Source organism: Octopus bimaculoides, chromosome 1, assembly GCF_046866305.1.
Source record: "Octopus bimaculoides isolate indiv1 chromosome 1, ASM4686630v1, whole genome shotgun sequence".
NCBI classification, from domain to species: Eukaryota; Metazoa; Mollusca; class Cephalopoda; order Octopoda; family Octopodidae; genus Octopus; species Octopus bimaculoides.
The window spans coordinates 97,515,922-97,539,194 of record NC_142928.1 but is presented as its reverse complement, the minus strand read 5'-3'; the positions used below and the strand labels follow the sequence as shown (position 1 = coordinate 97,539,194).

The following is a 23,273-nucleotide window of genomic DNA, read 5'->3' as shown; positions in this document are numbered from 1 at the left end:
GTAAAATGTAAATCATAATATTACAATTCATTTTATCTTTACCTCCATGAAAAATATGATCTAATGTATTCTACAAATTTTAAAACAGGAATGAAAACCTCAAGTGAACAAACTCAATAGTTTCCCCAGGCCAGACAACAAAATCTTATGGAAGATATATTCTTTTAATTGTTTCAGTTATTTGACTGTGGCCATGCTGGAGCACCGCCTTTAGTCTAACAAATCGACCCCAGGACTTATTCTTTGTAAGCCTCGTACTTTTTCTATCGACCTTTTTTGCCAAACCACTAAGTTACGGAAAACGTAAACACACCAACATCAGTTGTCAAGCGATGGTAGGTGGGGACAAAGACACATATATACGGTGGGCTTCTTTCAGTTTCCGCCTACCAAATCCACTCACAAGGCTTCAGTCAGTCCAAGGTTATAGTAGAAGACACTTGCCCAAGGTGCCATGCAGGGACAATGTTGGTAAGCAAGCTACTTACCACACAACAGCCACTCCTGCGCCTCTATGTTTAACTTTATTTCAGACTAATTTTACTTTGAAACATTAGGAATGCCAAGCAAATCACTGTTGACTCATTTTCTCCCATTCTTCAATAACTTCTTTGGAACGACCCTTTCATTATACCATTGTTAGCATGCCTAACAGGACCTTCACTGGATTAATAAATGCACAGAGCTACTCTTAATAAATACAAACATATATAATCAATACAGACTACATAACACAATACACACCTAAATCTGAATCAGAAGTGAACAACAGAAAAGACTTGAACCAATCATCTATCGTTTACCAGCCAACTGCATTACTGGTTACACTACAGAGTACTTTCTACTCCCATCATAAATTAGATACTTGGAAATTTCTTTTTCCCTTCCATATTGATCCTATTTTGACTTCTTTGAAAGAACTGGTTTAATTTTACAATGTAAGTCCTTCAGACTATTAAGACATTTCTCAAGTCAACAAAGACTTAATGTCTACTAAAGATTTAAAGACTAGTCATCTGTTGACATCCTCTTCTATTGTAAATGATGGTCTATGACATAAGAGATGTTCTGCACTGATCGATCCACTGTCATCATCAATGGTTCCTGCTCAACAGCTTTATTAAAACTAATATCCTATTTGGTCAGATCATCTGGAAGTCATTAACTTGTTTCAAGTAAGTCTCTTGTAACAAACTACTACACCAAATAGCTGGCCAATTGATCATATCAGTATCAGTATAGCAGAGTGGCTCTACTGGTATGGCAATGGTTCTTGACTTTTGTCCAGCCAGTGATATTTTTATCTAAATCATTCATGAGAGTGCATGCTCGTGTGCGGCAACTAATGCACAAAGGGCATGAAATGGATTACATTGAAGTTAGTTTGGAGGATCCTATTGATGATTGGTGTATGGCTAGTAGGTTCATAGTGGTAAATGTTCAAGATAAGGAGTTTAACATTTTTTTGTAGGGCTATGGTGACAGCTGATGTACAATTTGTTAGCTGATAGTGAAGATTGCTACATGGGTTGAAGATAACAAAAGGTTTGAAGTTTGAAGGTTCATGATAATGGATCATGCTTTATAGAACCATGATAATGAATGCATGATCCTGTTACCTGAGAGTGAAGATTGGAGCATGGGTTATAGATTTGTAATGATAATACAAAGTTTGTAGAGTTATGGTGTATGGATCATTAGTTCATGGTGATGGCTTGTAAGTTCTTGAATCACAGGCTCGTGATGATGATCAGTGCATGGTTTATTGGCTCATGGTGATGACTAAATGCTTCATTTATTGGTTCATGATTATGAATGGTGAATTATAGAGTCATGGTGATGACTGGTACATGCTTTGAAAATTTTATGGCAATGATTGGTACATGGTTTGTTAGCTCAAGGCATTGATTAGTGCAAGATTTGTAGAGTTATAGTCTGTGGTTTATTGGATCAAGTGATGATTGGTGCATGGTTTGTATATTCATAGCAATGATTCACTCATGGTGATTGAAGCATGCTTTGTTGGTTTGTCGATACACATGGCTTTTAGAGTAATGGCAATGATTGGTGCATGGCTTGTAGATTTATAGTGATGATTGGTGCATGGTTTGTTGGCTTATAATGATGATCAGTGCACTGCTTGTAGATTCTTAGAGATGATTAGTCCATGATTTGTAAGTCATTGTAATGATTAGTGCATGGATTATTAACTCCTGGTAATTTGTGCTTTGTAGGTCATGGTAATGATTGGTGCATTGTCTGTAGGTCATAAAGATAAATTATTCATAGCTAATAGTCATAGCGAAATATTATCATAATTTGTAGGCTCAGCATGATAAATTGCTCACAGCTTGGTTTATGGTAATAAATGGTGCATGGTTTGTAGTTCTATAATTCGAAGCTTTGTGGTAGCAATTCATGCATGGATTTTGAATTCATAACTATATTCACTATGATGAGTGATGCATGGTTTGCATGCTCAGTGATAAATAGGGTTTGGTTTTTAGATTTACAGAGTTCAATAGTTCAAGATAAAAAGTATATATATAAATATATGGCACACAGTTTGTAAATTTATGACTATAATTTCAGTTCATAATTTGTAGACTTGTGTAGATAGCTATACTTTATTCTATGTCACACACATACATGTACATATATCAGATAACAATCAGTTACTGGACTTTTTTCGTAACTAGATGCATCTATCGATATTGACACCTGACTGCAGGATACAATGCTCTTCTAGCTGCTATACCCACAGGTGAAGCTGAATAGAGTACAAGCTAATGAAACATTTTGCAAGTTTACAGGAATATTGGAGCATGAGGCAATCCTTAGACCTGTCAGATCCAGTCAAACCTTCCAACCCATGACAGTATGGAACATGGGTGATAAAAGATGATTCTATGGTACCTATTTATAGTTAGTTGCACTTACCTATTTGAGGGAGTATAAGTGACTTGGTCACAAACACAATGTGCCAAGGACAGTATATGAACTGCCAATATCTCAGCTAGGCTCTATCTTTTGAGCCATCTGTGCTCTCTTAAAAAAAAAATCACTGAAAATTGATAACCACAAGGAATCCTAAAATTATTTTAAAGCTTTACAATTTTTATGTACCCCAAAACATACAGGTCACCTGCTGAGACACCAGTTACTCACTAGCGATACTTCTTTGAAAAAAATTCAGCAAAAATGTGGTTTAAAAGCATTTGACCTTGTCTGGCATGAGAATTTTCAAACAAAGCTTGTCTGTCTTCTGGAATTTGTCTCCAATCTCTTGGATTGGAAGTTTGTTAGATTATATGTGGTGATGAGGTTCTCTCTATCTTTGATTCATACTGTCAACTTTTGCATACCCCAAAGTTCAATTTTATTGCCCTTCCCCCTCTTCATCATGTACATTAATAATCCACTTGATGTTAATTTTAACAACACTTACTCCTGTGCAAACACTCCTCTTCACTTCTTAATCTTCTGTATACAAGCATTATCCACATGTAAACACAAAAACTCAATCAAACCCACAATGTTCCATGAAAAGATATCTTGAAAACATTCAGCAACTAGGGCATGACACGTTTGTCTTCAGAGCACTGAGACACATCAAGGAAACAATCTTGTGAAAGCATTGCTGCTGCTATACACATTAACATTCATGATCACATCGAACAAATTGGCAAACACTTTGCCACCAACAAAACTTCAACCTCTAGCCCATAGAGGTCTACTATCTCCTATCTAATCTACCACTATTATACTAAAAATTATATTTATTCCGTCCTCTCTAGAGGAAGGAATGTATTTCCCTTCTGGCAGACATATAGATGCCCAAATTGAATATTAGCTGTTATCAAGCTCATTTGTTTTGCTGGACATACAAAGGTCATGGACACTGACCATTCCTTTTAACTAAGCAGTAAAAAAATATCTATTACATATAACATTTGTTTTGTTCAGTTTCAGTTTTATTCACCATTGTTAGATGCCACAACATATGTTGTGGCATCTAACAATGGTGAGAGAGAGAGTTACACAGTTTCCACAACTTGAAATATTTAGAATACATTTTTCTGGTATAGCTTGTGATCTACATTAGTTCAAATGGGATAGTTTGTGATCTACACAGACTTTTTGATCTACATTTACAATTCATCTATGTACTCAACTTCTGGTTGATTAGGTATATAACCAAAAAAACTTTTTATGATTTAAACACTTTTAGTCCTGAGCTCATTGAAAGAAGATGTGATGAGGGCAAAAGAATTTTACACACAGGTCATTCGAGATGAAGCTGAAATAGAATTTCTCCAACGCTATGAACTCCTTAATGAACATGGAGATATTGGTCCATGCAGCAAAAGTTTTCTTTTATTTTTTAAATGTTTAACTCATTTCTCTAATTATAATTGCAAATTTATAACAAAATTTTGAATGTAGATCACAAGCTAGTCTAGATTTAAGTAGCTGTATATCACATACTACACTGGCATCCATTTTTCTCTTTCTGGACAGCAATGGTTTTGAGGCACAACTGTACAACATGGGTCTCACTGGTTTTATTAAATACTGTAATATGAAGACTCATTTCTTGACAATATAACTTTTAATAAGAAAACACACCATATTAACAAAAGCAATCTTGACTAAATACCAAACCAAACAAGAGCCAACTTTAGCTGGTCATTCTTTGTTAATGACAATAGGTAAAAGTGTTACTTGTCAATTAGTTGTTTTCCTATTTGTTGTTTAGCCTCAGGTCATTGCAAACTCAGCAGACTAGGATTAAAAACATGTCTACAATGGCCATCACATGTTTTTTTTTTCAGACATTATGCATCTAGAATTTCATTGCTCAATGTACTATTTCCTTTTTGAGATAGTAAGTTACAACTTGAGAGAGATTTGACTGTATTTTCCATCTGGTTGTTGATTCAAGTTCGACTTTTTTTTTTAGTCATGAGTGCTTTTGTGGTTTCTATCTGAAGAGGTATTATGATCAAGAAACAAGTAACTTCATATTTCAATGTCTAAAGGACAAAGGAATTTGATAATACAAATAAATTGGTGGGAAACAAGTTGTACAGTAATGCAGGCTTCACCAATACAATATTTTTGAACACATCAAATATAGATTGTTTTCACTGTCTACTGTTTTAAACTAAGTATACAAGGACTTGAAACATGGCATATTCCACAAGAGACCAAATATGCATAACCAAATAAATGAAGCCAACCCAGTTTATCAGTCAAATTCACAAGATTCATTTGTAAACATTGAATGCTTATGTATCCTGCTACAAAGGCATCACACCAGCCCGTCCCTACATGTGGAGTTACTACCCTCTTCCAAAAACATTCAGACGGGTGTTATCCTAACTACAAATCAGCCATTGTCTCAAATGGGTGTTTGACCAATTTCCGAAGCATTACCTAATTTGGGTGTTTGCTGAGCTTTCTAAACGCCATTGTCTAAAATGAGTCTTTGCCTACATGCTATTGACTAAAAAGAGATTTTGGCATCTCAAATCGCCATCGTTTAAGTGACTGTAAATCCCTTAACTCATTTTGAGGCGCAAAAACATCGAGATCGATTCTACAAATAGATGGGCGAGCTAGGAAACCGCAGAGTCACTGGTAGTGGTCGGGAAACGATTAAAATGTAAGCTGCAAACCAAAAGAACATCGTACGAGTCATATCTCAACCAGATTCGGTTGAACAATCGCCCAAATGGCGTGCATGTGTGCTTATCCAGCTTTTTTTTTTTTTTTTTGTTAAACAGACTACAGAGTAAATTCTCAGTTACGGAACATTTGATTCGTATATATGCGCGTGCATTTGCATTTACGTGTGTACGCTGTGCATATGAATGTATGAAAGAGAACAATATACAAAATACATTCAGTATTGGAACTAGTCGCCTTGATGACAATGCAAGAAACAAAAAACTTGCAGTAGGAACACAATGATGTCCTAATTTCAAATGCATGAATACAGATATGCAAACAAAGAACAGAAGCCCGATAAAGAAATTAAATTATAAACCCGTTGTCAAAATATGAAATCTATTCAGTGAATTTAGTCACGACAATGTCTTTGCAAACAATTAGTTGGTCTATTCTTGACTGCACAATTGCTCATAGAAATAGTTTCAACCGATAAATTCGGCAAATCATCAAAACATTATATTCTTACAACAAAACATTACTTTTGACACATAAAATACAAATTAACACATGCATGGAACCCAGGTTAATATAGATACGTACACACGTAATATTGTTCAGTACAATGACCTAGATTTCTTCTGATTTTCCAATTATGTTAATGGATTTTGTTTTTTCTCTATCGTGAAGATAAAAACGTCGTCAAGTTAATTTTTTAATTTTACACTGCCCATCAAAAAATTTTTTGTCCGTAAATTTTAATACAAGACTTTTTTTTTCTTTTTAGTTTTGGTTTTCTTATTTCGAACTAAATATACTTTCCGTTGTGATTATTGTGAAAGACAATAAGAGTTGTATTTCTGCTGGTTAAGAAGAAACACTGAGGGTTAGAAAACTAGTTTGTTTTTGTAGTTTTCATCTATCTCGAATGATGTCACTTTGGACCTGATCAAGAAAAGGCAAAAACATGTTCCAGGATAATAAATTAAATGATTACAATGAGCTATGTCTAGAATTTACTCAAGAGAACGGGAAAGGTTAACAGCCTTGAAACAATCATAATTCACTGAAAATATAACTAAAGATATTAAAAGTTAGAGTTTAATTGATTGTTGCACAAGTCAGAGAAATAAAGCAGCAAGACTATTGAGGTCAATAACTGATAAACGAAAAAAATCGATTAAAATAAATTATCAGCTAAGACCTAAATACACTTGTTATAAGCATATAGATCTTTAGTGAGGTAGTGATTAATTCGTTTGTAAAACGTTGTGATAGAATATCTTATTAAAATATGGATAAAGAATATCAGTGGGTCGACAATGACTTGATTCGGTTTTCAATTTTTCATTGCGCATCGCCATGTTTCTCGTTCTGCCAGATGACGTCATCGCAGCCAGCAAGAAGACGAAGCTTGGGCGAAACACCTTGGCTTCTGTCTTAAACAACTAGCAATAAAATTATTCAAATCGTTTGATTACTTTTTTAATACGTAAGTATTGTCCATAAAATTAATTGAACAAAGCAATATAATTATTTTGCTTTCTAAAAAAAAAAAAAAACTGACAAGAAATTCAGCAAATGATATGCAAGCTAAAGTCGAAAATAGTTCTGGTATAATGATTGCAATATGTAACAAATTGCAAATACGTAGCCATTCTACAACAAATTGTGCCATGTACCTTGCTTAATTTTGACGAGAGAAGGAACAAGAGAGACTTATGTAAAACCTTTACTTGACGACGTACAACAATATCAAAAAATGCTTTTACCACGCGTAACACATTCAAAAGGTCTGTTAATGAATGTGTAAAACGTCTTGTTTTACTTGGATGTGTATGTATATTATAAGTAGGGCATATAGTGAGTATTTATCTACATTGTATTAACTGTGTTCCGAACTAGGATGGGATACTTACGAATTGGTATGTAGATATTCAAAACTCAGCTGGGCTCGACTCAGGCTGCTGTAGGCCATGTTGAGTTAAAGGGAACTTCTTTAACCCGCCAGAAAGAAAAAAAAAGAAAAAGTGGGGGAAAATCAAAAACTGAATTGGATAAATTATTAAAGAAATAAAATATAAAAATATTTTTTTAAAATAAAATTCCAAATAAATAGTTAGGATATATATATATATATATACTTTTATCAGTTTACCGTTGGCTCTTTTTGTTTAAAGTAAACTGTTTAGGTTGATAAACAGAAATCCATATCCGAAGTGGGTTTTAAGTCGAAACTAGCATCGGGGGAAGTCAAGATGAATTAAGTGGAGGCTGTCCACGCCTTCCCCTGGTTTATATATATACGTGTGTGAGGGGGTTAGGTGGTGTATGTTCGAGTGTAACATGGACGTCGACATCCATGGCGAAGTACTAAACCTAGTGACACAGGCATCATTAGTCCTTCCAAACAAAATAAAAACGAAATGTATTGACTATAAGTGATCAGGGTAGTCGCTTGACATAGAAGTAGTAAAGTATTATAAAATGAAATTAAGAGAAAAATACAACAGACAAAAAAAAATTTTAATTCACAGGTGAAAATTGGCAAGGTGATATAAGGAGGAAAACCACTGAAAACTACTGTAATTCATAACAAAAATATACAAATTATAGAGATAAATCGCTGTTCCAATCTCGACTTTACTTCCTAACAACTCTTTTATCTGAAAATTCATTATCATACACACAAAAAAAAAATTGTAATGTACTTTTTCCTTGTCAAAGTTTTCTTTTTCCATTAAATTTATTCCAAAATGCCTTACCGTCGGGTTTCGTTGTACCGAAAGTATTTTTAAGCGGGAAGAAATTAACAAAGGAGAGAAAGAAAAAAAAAGATGTTGTTTTGTTTTGGGGGGTTTTTTTTTTGTAACTTCTTTTTTTTTTTATTGTGTAAACTAGAGAGGAAGCTGCAACAGTAGTATTGAACGATGGCAGAAAGTAAGACCTGGTCAAACACAGCAAGTAGCAGCTACACACAACATAATAGAGATTCCATGATTTGGACATCTACAAGTAAGAAAACCAACTCTATCACAAGCTGCTGCAGCAATAACAGTAGTAGTAGTGATGAAGAAGACCAAGAAGAAATTCAACGACTTAGAGAAGCTGCCATTTCAGTAGAGCTACATACCGAAGACGACAGTAACGCAAGTAAATTATCACTTGTGTCTAATTATATTCTTACCATACGATATAAATACAGTAACGTCAGCAACAATAAACTGAGCGAACTATATAATATGGCGATGGGGCGGTATTTCCTTTGTCTCATATAATATAGTGAAGTGGCATTTATAGCTTCACTTCCCTACCTCATCTCATAAGCAGCCATGCCGCCGCTGCTCTTGCTGACGTCAGGTTCCTACTACCATATATGGTATGTCTGTATTATGCTAATCAACCGCGTGCGGCGCGATCGTTAGCTGCCATGTTGGATGGGTAGTAAAATAGACTGGCAGTGTTTTTCCTCATTTTTATTTTGTAGAAATCTCAACTGTGTTTATTTTGGTTATAGAATGCCATGGCAAAAGTAATTCCATCTGAGGACTATTATATTCTTTATCCGTATCAACTGAGAATAGTATCCAGTGTTAAATATATATGGAAGACATCGGAGCAGGGGACGGTGATTTCCACTCCCTTTCCCCTTCCGTGAACTCAACTGCTGCCAATATGGAGAGATCTGATTTACTTTATCAGTCCTTGTTCCTCTTCTAATTCTATGCTTTGCTACACAAACAGTAGCATCAGTTAGGGTGGGGGGTTCATACTACTCATTTTTAAATGTATTTTTAACCTTTTATTATTATTTTTTTCTTCTTCTACCAAGATTGTGATGCCTTGTATTAATAATGTATTTCTTTTCAATTGTAATATTTCACATTTCAGCAACAATTTTTACTTGGTTTTGAATTTCTTTCTTTATATTGATTCCGTGTTTTCTTTTTTTAGAGACTTAGTTAAGAAAAAAAATAATCATTAATTCTGTTGTAATTATTGTATCTACAAGGTTCTGGTCCTATGTTCTCTGTACCCTAAATAATAATCGCTGTTTAACAACCACTACAATGCTATTCATTCATTCCACAAGCATCTCTGCCTTCTGTTAGCTTTACTATCATGTCAATTATATTTAAGTCAAGATAATACAGGCGAAGTTCTTTCTACAGCTGTCTCTGCTACGACATAATTCTTTTGTAAAATATTGTTCCATATATTCGTTTTTGTGCTGCTGTATTCAGCTATTCAACTCTCAAAGAGCAAGCAGCCACTTAGCTTCTCCCTCTTTTTTACCGATATATATATATGTGTGATATGGTTTCTCCACTTAAATGGATATTCTCCCTATATCCTTTCTGATCTGCGTTTTATAATAAAATGTATCTCATGTTTTCCAGTTCTCCTTGGTAGTAATATATTTTCTATTCTGAATTTAGATTAATTTTGTTCTCCTTTCTTGGCCTCTTCTATAAACTAGCTGCCTGTTTTTCTACTTATGACATTTGGCTAATATACTTCTAGACATCTCCGTGCGATATACAATTTATATGTTTTCTACACAGCATTCATTATTTTTTTTATACATAAGTGTATAGGATTTGTTTTGTTTGTTTGTTTTTTGTTTTTGTTTTTTTTTTTGCGACCTTACCTTTTTTTTTCCTTTGTTTATATATTTTGTTGCTTTTCCAATGGATTTCGATACCAAATGTTCTTCACTTTCTTGTCGAACCTGTGAAGGGAAAAAATTGACAAAAGGCAGATGTAGAACAGTTTTTTGTTTGTTTGTTTTTTTTTTAAGATCAGTTCATGGCTGTATATGCATTTTGGCTTGATATGAATAAGTCTGAGGTCGCCATCGTTGTCTCATTGATGATCATTGCGTCTGACAGGTAGAGAAATAAGAGATTGCTGTTTCTGAGTTGACGCAAGACAATCTGTGCCGCTTTAATATGAGAAGCGCACGATCGCCCCTCCTGGCTGTCCCCCACCCACCCGCTACCAGCAACTGGGCGCCACCATTCGATGTTTTAAAACCGACCACACTCCTCCTTTGTTCCTGCAATTTAGCAACGAAGAATATCTGCTCTACTTCTGTATTTCAAAGTTACCAGTAATAATTTAACTTCAGTTCGTTTTCCAACAGAGAAAACATTTTCTTTGATTGCAATTTTTTTTGTTTTGCCGTTCTTGCCTACAAGTCAAGATATACAATATCCTTTTTTGTTCTTTTTTCTTTCCATAGAGACCATAATGTCTCTAGAATACAAAGTGTTAACTGTTGTGCAGCTAGCTTGATTATATTATGTACTGTCGTTTTTTTTTTTTAACCTTGACCTTCTTTAATGCTCTTTGTTCTGAAATAGATTGGATAGTATTATGCTTTTTTGTGGGTTTTAGGTTTATATGCAAAAGACGTTTTATTCAGCTTCGGAATATTCTATTAAATTACTAAAACTGATTTAGGTCATTCCAAGCTTGTCGAAAACAATTTTTTTTCTTCATTTGCTTTTTTTTTTGTAACCTAATATTCTGTTTGTTGCCAGCATAACCATAATTTATGTATTCTTTTCATTTCTTATTTGCTTAACTTCGTTTTCCTTATTTTTTTGTTTAAAATTTACAAATTTTTGGAATATTTGGCAGAAGAATCCGATGTGTTTGCAACGTCACTGTTATTGGCAACTTTGTGATATTTTTCCAGATAGAATAAAACGTAATCAAATTTACGTGCAGCATATTAGGTATCGAGTATTTTCGTAGTGACTTGGCTATGATATTCTTGCATTTATACTATTCTTCTATCATTTATTGCAAGATGCCCCTCTGAATCACATTAACAATTTTCTAGTCGAGCTAAGTGCATTTGATATATAAATACGTAATATAGTGCATTTGTTATATAAATTCGTAATTTATCTTGTGAAATATTGATTTATCTTAATATATTTAGTAAGTTAACGAGTCGTGGTGTTTGAAGATTGAGTTTTGCTTCTGTCAAAGCTGAATAAGTTAGTGGCAGCCAAATTTTCATCAGTTATAATAAATTTAAAGAGTATTCAAATACGATTCTTCAGTTAAAACCATTTTTTAAAAATTTCATTAAACCTGTATTTTCAAATATTTTCTCATGTAATCTCAACCAACGATGTGAGCAATTTCGGGAAAATTTCAATTCAACTGTTTAAGGTTAGTGAGTTTTATATGAAAGTGTTCTGTCATTTCGATTGGGTGCTTATCTTGTATCTTTGAGTAAACCCTATAATGGAGGCGTAAAAACTGAATCGGAAGCTTTCTGCTGTCAATATTTGTGGCGTTGAGTTTAATGGTATTCATTAAGATGTTTCGATGTCTAGCGATCAATGCAACCTTCAGAGATGTACAGTTTATAGGTGGTTGGGGCTTCTTGAACACCACCTGGTCCTTAGTTGCTTTTAGCGAAATTCGGTTATAAATACTCGGAACAAATTCTATTTCCTTCCTCGTCACTCTTTTTTTTTTATCCCTGTTAGAATTGGGACGTCCTGCAAGTTTTGCTCTCTCGTGAATCATTTAAAATTGGATTTATATTCTTCATCAAATGAGCTGCTTCAGTTTGAATGCCGTTTTGTTCTAAATCCACTTAACCTTCAAAATCGCCTGTGGAGGCTGGTTAATTCTTTTTTTTAAATGCTACAAAATGGTTTTGAATAAATTATATCCATTTCGCACACACACTTCTGTGAGTCACAGCTCCAAGTCACGTGAGGAGCATGTGGTCTTCAGTAAAGTGATGCAATGAAGTAGAAAATTGAATGCATTTTAAAACATACACTTCACACTTGCCCTGGGGCTTTTTTTTTTTTTTTACGTTGAGTAACTTCTAATAACTGCAAACACCATTCATAATCATTTTTTTTTTCAATGTAGACGTAATTGGTATAAAAAAAAGAATCTCTGAATGAGTAAGCAATAATGAAATATCTTTAAATAAAATTGAAATGTTAAGTTTTGCTATTGCTCAAGACATTTTGGATTTCATTTGGCAGCCAGTGTCGTTGGTATATAGTATGTTTAAGTTTTCATTAGACATTTTACCTGGAATTGTGCTCCTTAGAGATTTGTTGAATCTTTTATGTTGCTATTGATGTTACACTTGTTGTTCTCTCTCTCTCTCTCTATCAGTTATGATTTCTAAAAATGTGTATGAATAACAGACTAGTTTCAACATGTCTTTACTATTTATCAATGGTTAATACCTTGAGAGAGGTATTAATACCATGGAAGTGTAGCTCTAAAATGCACCACAAAATCTAGATATTTTGCTGACATCTTCAGTCTTAATAAGTTCAAGGGTTATTTAGCTGTCCCATTTCTTGGTGTGTCAATGGAATGAATAAAAACTGAGTGTGAAACTTTTTCTGAATCTTAATATCAGAACTATAGTCAGATGCCTACACTGATAAAAACCATCAGCTTCAATAAATGTTTTTTTTTTTTAATGGTGGTGAGTGACAGAAATGGTAGAGCTGCAATTTTTAAATTATGCTCAGTGATCAATATTAGAACTAGACAAGTACCTGAGTCAATGAAACCCTTCCTCTCTAAATTTATATCTTCCAAGATTAAATTATAATTGCTCTTCCTGAATCATTTGTTAGGAAAAGCACTTCAAGGAATTAATGTTTTTGTTACACAGGGATATAATGATATGGATGATGGTGAATTTTTTTTCTTTTTTATGTAAAGGTACGTATAACGATTAAATTCATTAGAAATCAAAATAACATTTTCAGCACAACAATAATCAAGAGAATCCTAACTATTCCGGTTATGTTGACCTTTGTTGTTTGTGGAGAAATTTCTGACTGAGGGGTCAAGCAAGTTATCCAAGAACATCATTTTCTTGTATTGCTGACACACTTTCCATAATGGCATTGACCAGTCTCAAGTGACCCAAAGTCATTCACAAAAAAGACTTCAGGTTTATTACTATCTTATTGGTACAATATTTGTATATTTCTTCATGCAAAGTTCATTATTTTGCCATCTACATGTTTTCCTGCTATTGTTTTAAGCAAGTAATCTAATGCAGGAAGGCTGCAATTGCTGGACATACAACAATGAAAGGCACTTCACTTTCTTCCATTAAATCTTGATCAGATAATTTGTGTCAGATCCACGATGAAAATAGTCAATATTCATGATCTTCAAGAACAATTGAATAACAAAGAAGCCTTGAATTGTTATATCACTATCACAATAATGTTTGCACAGTCTTTGCTAGCAAAGATCTTGCTGTAAGTTGTTTCTTAATAGACGTGGATTTGAAATGAGACTGCTACATGGTTGAGGAAGTCCACGTCTGAAAGTCTCTTGAATTCTGCAAGAGAGACCAGAATCACTTATCCAAATCATTTAACATATCTATGCAACACTCTGTAAATATTGAATCAGTCAACAAACCTGTAGATATGAAAGTGTTCTTTTAGTAATATATAATTGAAGGAATGTGAAGTTTTAAATTGGTCTGTTTTCAAACTGAAATTAAAGCAAATGAAGTAATACTTTGGGCATTTGGCAATTGCCATGAAAGTCAAAGTGAAAATTTAGGGAAATTTTTTTATTTTTAATGTATATGTTTACATATACATGTAAGGCAGTAAAAGCCATAACAATGAAGTAGGTAATCTATTACAAACGTTCAGAGTGTTGGCCATGTACAGAATTTGAAATTGCAATGAACTCTCTCAAATAGCTCTTCATTGCCATTGAGCTGTTCACATGTTTCAATAATTCTTTGAAGATTTCAGTCATGAATCTTTTCAGAATACTGAAGGGGTTTGATATATTCTCAGAAGAAAAAGTCTATGGGTGTTAAATCTGGTGACTGTGGTGCCCATTCAATTGGCCTGCAATTGTTTGTATCCACAAAAGTGTATTACTCATACTGAACATTCCTCCCTGGGAAAAGTTCTTTCAGAAAGTCATGAACCCGTAATGCATAATAGGGCGGAACCATATTCTGAAACCAGACAGGATTTCCCCTGCCAAGTGAATGCACATGAGGCATCATCTTGTTGCCAAGCATGTCCAAATATGAATCACCTGTCATGGAGTCCTCAAAATAAAATGGTCCTATTACTTGATTGTGCAAAATCCCACACCACACCATTACCTCCCCCCCCCCCACTTTGATTATCAGCCTCCATCCAATGAGGATTGGTTTTGAGTAATATTGGCAGTTGCAAAAGGAGATTAAAAAAACAATGTTAGCAATTTCACATAAGGTGCAGGAATGGCTGTGTGGTAAGCAGCTTGCTTACCAACCACATGGTTCTTGGTTCAGTTCCACTGCATGGCACCTTGAGCAACTGTCTTCTACTATAGCCTCAGGCCAATCAAAGCCTTGTGAGTGGATTTGGTAGACAGAAACTGAAAGAAGCCTGTCATATATGTTTGTGTGTCTGTGTTTGTCCCCCCAACATCGCTTGACAACCGATGCTGGTGTGTTTACATCCCCATAACTTGGCGGTTCGGCAAAAGAGACCAATAGAATAAGTACTAGGCTAACAAGGAATAAGTCCTGGGGTCAATTTGCTCGACTAAAGGTGATGCTCCACCATGGCCACAGTCAAATGACTGAAACAAGTAAAAGAGAGTATTGCAGGATGGTGCATGACTTTATGGCCACCGTATAGTTGGACATTTTCCTTTGTGAAGCTTTTTGTTTACCACAAAAATTACTCCACAATTTAAGTCACAAAACAACTATTTCATTTACTTGCATGTAAACTGACTAGTCTCAGAATGTATGAGAAATGTTCATATTATGCTGTTCGGTCCCTTAGAGAATTATACAAGGTAGACCATGCTTACTAACACTAAACCTATAAGTATTATTAGATATGAAAGTAAATAATGTCTAATTTAATGCATGAAATTCAATGTATAATTCAGTTAAAGGCTACTATTTTAATGTGAAGACAAGCTCCATATCCATCTCTTTTCAAGCCTAATTACATATATGGGGCATGATATTAAATTTGTATGCCGTAGATTAAATTTTATAATACATTAGATATAGTGTAATAAAGACAAATTGAATTCTGCCTTTTCTCTCAGTGTCTGTACAGTGAGGAGTGTGTCCTCCATTGCATCTGTATTTGCTTCTGTTGATTTGAGTTAATTTTTAGAGACATTTCATTTCATGTGAGGATATAACATCCTACATTATAATAAAGTAATTGCAACGCATAGGTGTGGGTATGTAACCATAATGCAATGATTGGTTAACTTACATTACACTACTTGCCACATATCACACCAAGCACCTCACTCTTGGCCCTCCTTCCAAATAGTGAGAGGGAAGTTATGAGAAATAAAAATAGGGAGAGGAAGTGTATGTTAGATAGAGAGGAGGAATAAAATCAAAAATGTAAGAGGGAAAGAGAGTGAAGGGATGAAATAGCATAAAACACAGAAAATGAGAGTGAGTGCGATTACAGTTGCTGGTGTTTATCAAATATTTTTCTGCATGTAAGGTGGTGTCAGTTGATCCTAGTGTTCAGTCATGTGTTAACCTTGCATTCACATTACTCTGTCAAACATATTTATTCATGTTGATTTGAATTAACCCTGTATTATCTCATAAGCTTTGAAATGTTGATGACCCGACTGTTTATCTTTTGAATGACATTGTAAGGTAGGTGTGATAAGGCAGACCTGGTCAGTCTGCACAAAAACAGATAGAATATTTAGGCTGGATGTAACCAGTTTAAATGCTAAAGGATTAAAGCAATAAATACTTGATGGACAATCAGATTATGAAGGAGCCGCTATGTAGTTGTTCAAACTGCAAGAAATAATGGCCAAATCACTACCATTTTAAAGGATATACAAAAAAGATGGGATGATCATGGAACAACTAAGTTTACTTCAAATCAATGAAAAAGCTTCTGTGCACTCACTTGACCTCTTACAAGTAGCCAAATTTCTCTCTAGAAAACAATACATTGAACAATTTAGTCCTATATGGACAAAAAAAGAGACAAGATAGTCATGACTGGAATATCTTTAATCATATATCTGTTCAGAGTTGATCTGGTGATAAGCAACCAGGTTTACTTAGATACTTAGTAACAGTTTTTACCATCAACATAGCTAATCATCATATGTGATAATTATGGAATATGTATGTGTGTGTGTGTGTGTGTGGAGGCACAATGGCCCAGTGGTTAGGGCAGCGAACTCGCGGTTTCGATTCCCAGACTGGGCGTTGTGAGTGTTTATTGAGCGAAAACACCTAAAGCTCCACGAGGCTCCAGCAGGGGATGGTGGCGAACCCTGCTGTACTCTTTCACCACAACTTTCTCTCACTCTTACTTCCTGTTTCTGTTGTGCCTGTAATTCAAAGGGTCACCTTTGTCACACTGAATATCCCCGAGAACTACGTTAAGGGTACACATGTCTGTGGAGTGCTCAGCCACTTGCACATTAATTTCACGAGCAGGCTGTTCCCTTGATCGGATCAACTGGAACCCTTGACGTCGTAAGTGACAGAGTGCCAACAATATATATATATATATATATATACACATAAAGCTCATTCCTTGTCTTTAAACAACTTGTGTTTATAGTCCTTTAAGCCTGTGCATTTATCTGTCAATTGAATCTAATCAATTGACTCTGAAAACAACATGAGCATTGGCTGTACACAATGACAGATGAGAATGAGTGCAGAGAAAGAATAGAAAAGGAAAGATTATAGACAAATGAGAATAGGAAAGAAAACAAGTGATAGAAAAAAGTAAAGGATAAACCTATAAGAATTTTAGTTAAGAGACATGGGTTCAGAAAATTTAGTAGATTACATATCTATTTGATCACTTTCTTTTACTTGTTTCAGTCATTTGACTGCAGCCATGGTGGAGCACCACCTTAAAATGTTTTAGTCAAAGAAATTGACCCCAGGACTTGTACTTTGTAAGCTTAGTACTTATTCTATCAGTCTCTTTTGCTAATTTACAGGGACATAAATCACCAACATTGGTTGTCAAGTAATGGTGGGGGAACAAACACATATATATATATATATATATGCACAACGGGCTTCTTTCAGTTTCTGTCTACAAAGTCCGCTCACAAGGCTATAGTAGAAGACACTTGCTCAAGGTGCCATACAGTGGGACTGAACCCAGAACCATGTGGTTAGGAAGCAGGCTTCTTATCACACAGCCACACCTTCACCATCTGTGGGGAAAAACAGAAAATATTTTAAGAGTGTATATTTAGTACTTTTTTGGGGTGGGGGGATGACAGCATTAAAGATAAACCTATCTTTTGTTTCTGTTAATCAATTAACAATAAAAGGGTAGAAGGTCTGAGTTTTAACTAAATTGTGGCTAATATTTCTAAGAGTTTGTGTTCAAGCTCAGTAGTTTTGTGGAACTCCTTACAAACACTCACATATATACACTCTTGCATGTGTATGTTTTGTTTATACAAACTCATCCTCATACAAATACATATATGTTCACATGTATACACATACAATGTTGGCATTTCATGCTTATAACCTCCTAAGTGAAATGGTGATATGATGCTTACATTTTAACATTGTAATTGGTTGCTCTCAAATTGTCTTTACAAAGACTCGTGGAATAAAAGCCCTTTATTTGAAAAACAGATAAGAGTTGGCAACTAGAAGGGCATCTGACTATAAAATGCTGCTTAAAATTGATTTTATCCAAGTCATGATAGCATGGACAATAAGTGAAAAGTTTATATACACAAGTACCATCTATTACATAAATTGGTATGTGTGATTGTTTGTATCCCCAAAAGTGTATTACTCATACTGAACATTTTTATAACATTTATTTTGATGTATATAGTACCAATGTGCTTGAATAAAATTCTATACTATTCATAAACAGCCATTTTTCAGATAATTTTCTGTCTTTTGACAGTTACATGATTCTGCCACTAGCTGTGCATACATATTTAAAACACAAATCTATATATAGTCTAGTAAAACTTTATAAACTGTTCGTCCTCAAACGATTTCATTTTTACAATTCGAGTTCCATCAAGAACAGAAAAATTAAACTAAAACAAAATTCATTTCTCATCTATAAGAAAATAGAAATTTTGAACTCAATAGCCAAACATGGTTTTATGCACAAAATGAATTTTTATGTTATGAATTATAATACAATTTCCGTTTTTAGTTTATGATATAAACAAATATTATTGACTTTTAAGTTTTTGTTTCACACTTTTTATTGGCTTCAAATTTTGGTACAAGGCTAGTAATTTCGGGAGAGGGAATAAGTAAATTACATCAACCCCAGTGCTCAGCTGGTACTTATTTTTATCTATGAAAAGCAAATTCAACCTTGTCAGAATTTGAACTCGGAACGTAAAGACGAATGAAATGTCGCTAAGCATTTTGCCCAGCATGTTAACAATTCTACCAGTTCACCATCCTTCCTTTCTATTAACTTAGAGTATCACTTTATACCCAATACTACACATCACAAAATACAGAACAAAAACAAGCAACATATCGGTGGTGTATATTTCGTTTGTCGCTGTTATTTATGACATCGTTCATGCGTTTGTACTGGTTTTAGCTTTAGGGGGTTAGGGTTACAGAAAAAAGTGAAAAATGAAGAAATTGGAGAGGGAGGAGTAAGGGGGCCAAAAAATTTCAAAATTCCGATTTTTGGCAATATTCCAGAATCTCCGTATCCGAAAAGCTGGGTTTTTTGGCAAAAAAAAATTTTTTTTAACAATAATTTGCGAGAAAATGGTGGGGGGACGAGAGGAAGTCTTTCCGAAAATAGTAGCTGAAAAACAGGAAAAAAACAACAACCTAAAAAGCAGTAGAAATGCACGAACGATTATGATGGTATCACGAACGTAACTGAGATGAAATATGTCATAAATAACAGTGACAAACGAAATATACACCGTTGGAAGTTGTTCTTGACAAGCAACAGCAGTAATTTTATTCAGCTGAATACATGTCATTGATTGGTTGAAATTACCGAAATACGACAACTTTAACACAAAATAACTTCGTAAATAGAAACTTTTCTCAATAACGCTAAGAGTAAAAGATGTTTTATATGACACATTCTACCAGTGTCCGAAGTTTGAAAGTGTTTAGTTACAAAAAATTAATTTCTTGATCTGCCGAGGAAAGTGAAAAGATAAAAAATTTCAATATTTAATCAAAAATTCATTAATTATTACTGAATGTAGTAGGACGGGTATTTGTGTCATGTAGCTTAACGCAATGCTTCTTAAACTATCTAATGTGGCGTGCGGGGCGGCAGATTTTTTTTCTCCAATGTGCCAGGGACCGGTAATATTTCTTAGTAACATTAATTTATATCGGAAACAATATAAAGAATATAATAAAAGTTGACAAATTTTTTTTATCTTATATTTATTTTGTAAACAAATAATACAATATTACATGAGCTTTTTATAATCTTTCTTTTCTGGAAACTCGTCGCGTACCAGCAGCTAATGGCTCGCGGACCACCACTTTGAGTAGCACTATTAACACGTGGAATGAAATGATTGGAGAAATTTATGCAAGATGGCGTATTTGGTTCATCTCAATGGAAATTCATTTCCTAAGTGACGGACATAGCCTTAATTATTTTATTATAAAAACCAAATATTATTAGAGTATTAAGTAGAGTGATAGGGTCTATGCAAGAAGTACTAAACTGCACCAACTCGGTAAACTGTGGGCTTAGACCTTTTTATCAATTAATCATAATAAAGTCAGTTCGATCAAGTTTGACCTGGTTTAACAAGAACAAAGTACCAGTCAAGTATTGAAGCAGATTAAACAAACTACGCCTTTCCTCTGATTTATGTCTTGTGCCGATGTTAGACATCATCATTATTCTGTGCAGAATCGGTAGAATTGCACGCAAATGCCATGTGAAATGTAATTGCTTCCATAATTCAAGGCTCGATTTAATTATTCTCATTTCCACCAGATCAGGGGTTTGTGCCAACTTCATTATTATAATCACCCTACAAGGCGTTGTAATTTTAATACATCAATACATGAATACGCACACCACCCGTTTTCGGCCTAACCCTAAACGCCGAAAACGGATAGTGGGCGTATTCTTTACCTTCGCCGGGGAATAAAACTCAGAGACAGATATGACGCAAGTATTGAATTTAGGTAAGGATTTAGATTTTAATTAAAGTTTAACTCTGGTTGCCATGTTACCTAAAATAAATAGCTCAAGTAAAAAAGACGAGCTCACACAAGAGTATGAAAAAATAGTGAGTTAATTACTCAGCTATGATTTCCATATAACATTCCTTTGTCACTTCTGTTTCACACGCCATTCAGTTACTATGTGAACTCTTAATTTCTACTCCATTTGGTTCATTGGACAGATATACAAGTATAACGAAAGTCTTAGCAAAAATGAAGTCAACTTTCAAAAGTGAATCTCAACCTCCCTTACTTTCTCTTACTCTACTTCGCTGGTTTATTTCATTTTAGTAATAGTTTGTTGTTTTTTGTCAGTTTTCTCTTAACTTAATTTCGTGTTTCTCATTTACTTTTTACGTGTAATATAAGTATTTTATTCATCTGGTTGTCAGGGACATTATGTTTGCAGTCCGCAATTTACAGAACAAATATAAACAAGAACACTCAGAGAGCGCAAACCTCCGCGAAGGCAACGATTAGCCAGAGATGATTTTTAAAATGAGAATAGTTTAAATAAACTCGACTGCTTTCACAAACGGGAATACTAAAGATGAACCCGACGGCTCTCAAAAATTAAGTTAAAAAAAAAACAGGAAAAATAATCCTGAATCCTTGTCCGGTAATGGATCGATCCCAAAATCTAATCAGTTCGTGTCAGTCAAGAGGTCAAATATCCCTGAAAGTTTCATCCGAATCCATCCAGCGGTTCTTGAGATATCTTGTCCACGGACAAATAGACAAACACGACTGAAAACAGTATCTCCACCTTACTTCGCTAAGGCAGAAGTAAAAATACAGCCACATCGAACCCTGTTATGTTGTTATTTATCCATTAGTCAAACCTACTCCGTCCGTGACCATTCCACATTTCTAGGTGTTGTTAGACATATACTAGTATTCCTTCGGTTTATATTCACAAACAAAAACTAATTGAAGTAGAGAAATTTCGTAAGAAATAGGCATTAAATGAATGTATGAAGGTTACCTGATTTATGTGTATAACGATATAATCCGAGTGTCCAAATGATTGATTTAAGATGAAAACTCCGTGTGATTGTTTATGAAAGATGATTTAACATAAAATGAAAATGAATATCCGAATGATGTATTATAAAAAGCGCGAATGATTTTTTTCTTAATGAAAGATCAATAATTATGAAAGGAAAGGAATATATGAATGATTTATTAGTGAAGTGTAAAAACAAAAATATTCAACTTAGTGCGTAAATTTACAGAGATTGCTGAATAGAGTCAAATCAAACTAAGGCAAGACTTCCACCCGTCCCCCCTCCCTTAAAAAAAAACCACCCTTAATTTTTTTTTTTCGGCGATACTCACAATTTATCGTAATCAATTCGTTCAGGAATCAATAGTAGATACTACAAGATCCACCAAATCGATATTTGCTAACTCACTTTATCCATAACAAAATAAACGTTAAAAAAAACTCTTTCTCTCTCTCTCTCTTTCTTTCTTTCTTCATGTGTTATACTGCAAAAAGCTTGTCGACCTTAATGCCAAAATGTGATGGGGGTCTTTTGTTTGGCTGCACCTGTGGAAATTTTAAAGTTGAGTGAAAATTTTGAAATTTGGTGTATTGATGTAATTTTCCAAGCTAAATCTTGAAGTTACAGGGATTTACAGTTTGCTAATTTTTTGGAATTTTCAGAAAATTTTTGCAAATTTGTATTCTACACACGGGAATTCATATGATTATGAAAACAACAAAAAAAATCGTACGTGATTTAAGGCCGCCTATTTAGTTGTTATTTTTAACACATCTAATGATCACCTCATACCGCATGTGTTTTAAGCATTTAATAAGCGATAAAAAAAAAAAAATTTTAAACGTGGTAAGCAGCTTGGTAACAGTTTGGTTTATTACTATGGAAACAGGTACCGGCTTGTCTGTGATTTTCAATTGGCTAAAATTACCCAAAATTTGCAAACTTCAAAAGCTATTAACTCATTATTTATTGATTTATGACGAAAATGAATTTCATGACTTTACAAAACTACACCATTACACCAAATATGAAATCAATTGTAACAAAAATTGAAAAGTGGCAGCCAAACAGAAAAGATTCTGTGAAGGTTCATGGCTTTTCTTGAGAAATTTACTGCAGTGCTTTCTGCCAGTTTATTTACAGCTTATTCTACTAGTTTCTTGCTCTCCCAACTTACCTTTGAGGCACAGAACTTTTTTAATCCTTAGGCAGAGGAATAAGTTTACATGACATCAAAGCATGTCCTCACACTCTTGGCCCTAATTAACTCATACCTCAGAGGCCCAGCTTTCCTCTGAGTTTTGTATCCATTAGTCATAGGAACAGCTATTTGAACTATAACAGGGCCCTGTGAC

At 34.3% G+C, this 23,273-nt stretch overlaps 2 protein-coding genes across 17 annotated transcripts in view; one reads left to right on the top strand and one right to left on the bottom strand.

Moving 5' to 3' along the window:
- LOC106879882 (uncharacterized) overlaps positions 1 to 10,627 on the bottom strand; it is a 164,255-nt gene extending 153,628 nt beyond the window's left edge. Inside the window, exons 1-3 of one of the 14 annotated variants that reach the window (XM_014929611.3) lie at positions 8,861 to 9,007; positions 7,832 to 8,076; positions 7,593 to 7,667 (exon numbers count right to left, since the gene is read on the bottom strand). In XM_014929611.3, the coding sequence (XP_014785097.2) occupies positions 7,593 to 7,651 (59 nt within the window). In that variant the 5' untranslated portion in view covers positions 7,652 to 7,667; positions 7,832 to 8,076; positions 8,861 to 9,007. Of the gene's footprint in view, positions 1 to 7,592; positions 7,671 to 7,817; positions 8,077 to 8,384; positions 8,817 to 8,860; positions 9,043 to 10,324 lie in introns of those variants that run through there. The other 13 variants (XM_014929607.3, XM_089354527.1, XM_089354530.1 and 10 more) reach the window with 13 other exon arrangements.
- LOC106879884 (protein CUSTOS-like) overlaps positions 8,604 to 23,273 on the top strand; it is a 53,027-nt gene continuing 38,357 nt past the window's right edge. For 2 of the 3 annotated variants that reach the window (XM_089354536.1, XM_014929618.3), the window contains exon 1: positions 8,604 to 8,826. In XM_089354536.1, coding sequence (XP_089210662.1) covers positions 8,604 to 8,826 — 223 coding nt within the window. Of the gene's footprint in view, positions 8,827 to 20,738; positions 20,873 to 23,273 lie in introns of those variants that run through there. The other variant, XM_014929619.3, reaches the window with a different exon arrangement.